This window comes from Apis dorsata, unplaced genomic scaffold (assembly GCF_000469605.1).
Source record: "Apis dorsata unplaced genomic scaffold, Apis dorsata 1.3 scaffold_347, whole genome shotgun sequence".
In the NCBI taxonomy this organism is placed as follows: domain Eukaryota; kingdom Metazoa; phylum Arthropoda; class Insecta; order Hymenoptera; family Apidae; genus Apis; species Apis dorsata.
Genome location: NW_006263614.1, coordinates 284,883 through 288,781, shown reverse-complemented (window position 1 = coordinate 288,781; position 3,899 = coordinate 284,883). Strand labels below are relative to the sequence as shown.

The 3,899-nt window shown below is 36.1% G+C and overlaps 2 protein-coding genes across 3 annotated transcripts in view; one reads left to right on the top strand and one right to left on the bottom strand.

The window, feature by feature from the left end:
* Positions 1 to 325, bottom strand: part of LOC116185954 (nucleoside diphosphate kinase homolog 5-like) — a 23,238-nt gene extending 22,913 nt beyond the window's left edge. The window contains exon 1 of one of the 2 annotated variants that reach the window (XM_031511764.1): positions 39 to 325. In XM_031511764.1, the coding sequence (XP_031367624.1) occupies positions 39 to 281 (243 nt within the window). In that variant the 5' untranslated portion in view covers positions 282 to 325. The remainder of the gene's footprint in view (positions 1 to 38) is intronic. The other variant, XM_031511765.1, reaches the window with a different exon arrangement.
* The window catches only part of LOC102671033, a 12,841-nt gene that overhangs the window by 6,602 nt on the left and 2,340 nt on the right, over positions 1 to 3,899 (top strand). The window contains 4 exon segments of the mRNA XM_031511766.1: positions 889 to 1,100; positions 2,376 to 2,512; positions 3,331 to 3,549; positions 3,614 to 3,871. Coding sequence (XP_031367626.1) covers positions 889 to 1,100; positions 2,376 to 2,512; positions 3,331 to 3,549; positions 3,614 to 3,871 — 826 coding nt within the window.

Genomic DNA, 3,899 nt, shown 5'->3' with positions numbered 1-3,899 from the left:
GAGAGAGAGAGAGAGAGAGAGAGAGAGAGAGAGTTTACTATTTTGGAGGAGCTGGTGAAGGAGCTGGTGAACTGGGATCCTTTAGGCGAATCGCAGGTGTATCTGAAGGTGGATTGGGAGGAATCGGCGGGTGTCCAAAGATCTTTGTCCGAGACCGTGTCATAACTGGACGGTTTGACGATGTCTTTGGTGGTGCGGTAAGGTTTTTGACACTTTTTGAAAAGCATCACCGTTTCCACTTTTTTCTCGCCATCCTCCTTGTCCTCGGGACAGTCGCACATTTTTCGCGCATTTAAGATTCTTCTCTTTTTTTCCCGTTAATTTCGTTCGATCAATACATCGATTCGCGTTGGTTAAGGGACTTAATTGCAAAGGTTAAATGTCGATCGAGAAACGAAATATCGAAAACAAAATAACGATGACGAGATACGAGATGGATTCAGTGTTGGCAATGTTTGATACAATTAAATTGATTATGATATTGGAAATATTTGATTATCAATTGTGATCGAGGATTAAACGATTTAGATTAAACGATACGATTAAGGATCGAAGTATTTAATCGTTAATTGTATCGAGAATTAAATTGTACTTGTTATTATATCATAAATTAATCATCGGATCATAGCGATTAATTGTACGAATTCTTTGATGTTTGTCTTTGGATTTAATGTTAATCCACTTTGGCCCTGTTAGTAGTTTGTAATCAATATCGAATATAAAATTTCGATTCAATTATTACGAATCGATAATTTAAAATTAATATTCCTAACATCGCGAAAGAATATCATTATTTGAAATTTTTTGAGAAAATAAATTTAATAATTAATTGTTATCATTTTATTATGAGAAAACGAAACGTAACGAATGACAAGATGAATTTTCCAGATGCCTCGAATGTGGTGGAACGTAACGAAGAACGTATATTTGTCACGCCTACACCCGCAGACAAGATTACGAAAATTACGGAGTACAAAAATACGGAAGGAAGGGTGCCTGAAAGATCTACGACACTGTACGCTACGCGAATACGTAAAACCAGCACTTCGATGCCCACCAATCTAGACGAGATGGAGGATCTTCGAATCGATAGGCAGAAGGTAAGTGAGAAAGTAGTGAAAAAAAGAAAAAAAAAGATCTTCGAATAGATAGATGGAAGATAAATGAGAAAGTAGTAAAAAAAAGAAAAAAAAGGATCTTCGAATCGATAGACGGAAGTAAATGAGAAAGTAGTAAAAAAAAGAAAAAAAAATATGTCTGTTTCTCGACATACATATTTGTAAACGTATACGTAGCTTCCAGCTAGCATTTGCAAATCAAACGTCGTGTGTATCTTTTACCGTGAATAATAATCATTGACATATATTGTCTTGTCGCGATTATCCGTTTAAAGATCCTATAAATAAAATGAGATAAAAATCATATTTTTCTCTCGAGAGAATATATATATATATATATAAATAAAATTATTTTGTTTATTATTTTGAAAAATAATATAGATGAGAAAATGTCGTTGAATTGTCTGTATAACAAATGTGTCTATCTATTTCCTTGAAAAAAAAAAGAAAAACACTGAATTGAACGCTGGAGAAATAAAATTGGAAGTACGATGATAAATTATCTTTTGTTTTTTTATTTTCATACTTGAATATAAAGCAAAATTTATTTGAAATATAGCAGGAAGATGAATTCTGAAGTAGGATAAGAAATCACTCTTCAATTGCAATAAAAACTTCACTTATATGATTATCTATCCAGAGACAATTGTTCACCAGACCCATATTTATATAATTTCCCACTGGCTATTTTCAATCAAATTAACGAGAGATAAAAGAATTTCACAAAATATTTTCTCTTCAATGCGTAATGATCAACATGAAATATTATATTTTTACGAATTATATTAAATTTTTTTACGAATTAATATTTTTCTACTTATTTTGTATCAACGTTTCTAATTATATATCGCATTGTAAAAATATTCGTATATAAATTAGCTTGACTAATTCATACAAATTCCATTATTAAAATTACATCAAATCTCGAACGACGAAAACGTTTCAAATCCAAGTTTCGATCTTTCCCCTATCCGTTGAAGATCGTATACCGAGTTTCGTTTCGTCGATGTAAAAGCACGCGTCTGATTGCGTAATATTTACCATCCGTCAACCTATGCACCTTCACTCTGCCGCTCTACGTTTCCGTGAGAGTAGTTCTCGAATGCCGCTCGAAGCGACAGCTCCTACTTTCCCGATCGTAGGACAAACGCGTTTATCGCTCGTTCGTAGGTGGGGATAAATACGTTATCCTTCGTCCTCCCTGTTTTATCCTCGTCCCTCGTTAGCCCGAGATCACGAGTGGTCAAATTTTCGCAGGGAACCGCCTCAAAGTTTACGAGATCGGAGAGCGACGACAGCAGCAGCGTGACGTTCAGCAACAGCGGTTCTACGCCCAATGGAAGTCCTCTCGGTTCTGAGACCGAGGAAGAAGCGAACGACGAAGAGTTGGCCAAGTGAGTGACAAATCCTATCCTATCCTTCGAGGTTATTTTTAATTTAAAAAAAAAGAAAGAAGAGAATAATTCGTTTCGAATCAAACGTAAATTCTTCGAGATTATTCTTCTAACGATTTAATTTAAAGAAAAAGGAAAGGAGAGAGAGAGAGAGCAGGAATATCGAATCTTCGATATCGATGCTCGGGCGTAAATTCTTCGTTTTTCTCTTCGAGATTATTTTTAAACGATTTAAATTGAAAAGAAAGAAATAAAAGGAAGAATGCTCGTTTCGAATACCGATGATCACGCATAAATTCTCCGTTTTTACCAGTTGAAACCAGTATCGTGCGTTTGGTTGGCGTACGCTCGCCGCGAGAGGATCGTCTTTGGATTCGACCTTTATATCGCTTCAGGGTTATCGCAACACGAATACGATCGAGCGTGTTTCCCAATCGTCAATAGCCAGTCGGTATTCGACCATTAAACGGACTTTTACGCGCAAACAAATTTCTGCGCAGTTGCGTCTTGCGCATCGTTTCTCCATCGTACAATTAACGATGCATTTGGCGACATTGATAAAGTGTTCGCTCGCGAAATTTTGAGCCTTGAAGCCGTCGCTTTCTTCCTCAAAAAAATTTTTTCATACTTTTTTTTCGAGATCGAGATCGAATTTTACACGTTTCGTTCGTAAGAAGAAAATGATTCCGAGATACGACGTCGACAGTGCGGTGTCTCTTCAAAGGTAAAAAAAAAGGAGAGAAAAAAGAATTCGTTTTTCGATTCGAAATATAAATCTAATTCTATTATATTTCTTTTTTCTCTCTCTCTCTCTCCAGAGTACCGTTGCAAGCTCCTCCTCGAAAGAAGAGCAGACCCATGTCGTCAATGATGAACCAAAAATTGGGAAACGATCCGATGGAATTATCCGGCGGGCAGAGCGCGACCTCCACAATAACGAGCGTCAACAGTATCAGCAGTTTGCTCAAGGAGAAACTTCAGTTGTCCATTCCCCAAGCTCTGCGCAGCAGCAAGAAGAGGCAGAACGCCGATTATCGGTAAATAAAATTTTTCAATTATGATTAATCTCTTAACTACTTAATTCCATTTAATTGTTTCCAGCCTCCGCGCTTTCGTCGGGATATTGTTTCTCTGCGTCGTTTTCCTCGTAGGATTCGCGCACATTTATTACACCCAACACGTTCTCCAACGGGCCTATTTCGACAAATTTAGGTATATACATAATATTTACATATATATTAATTTATACATATATGTACACATATATATATACATATACATATATAAATTATATATACACATATAAATTTAGATATATACAACAGGTCGATTCGAATTTTTGATTAATCGGTATGAACGTTTTCCAGGTTCAATAAGAACCAACGGG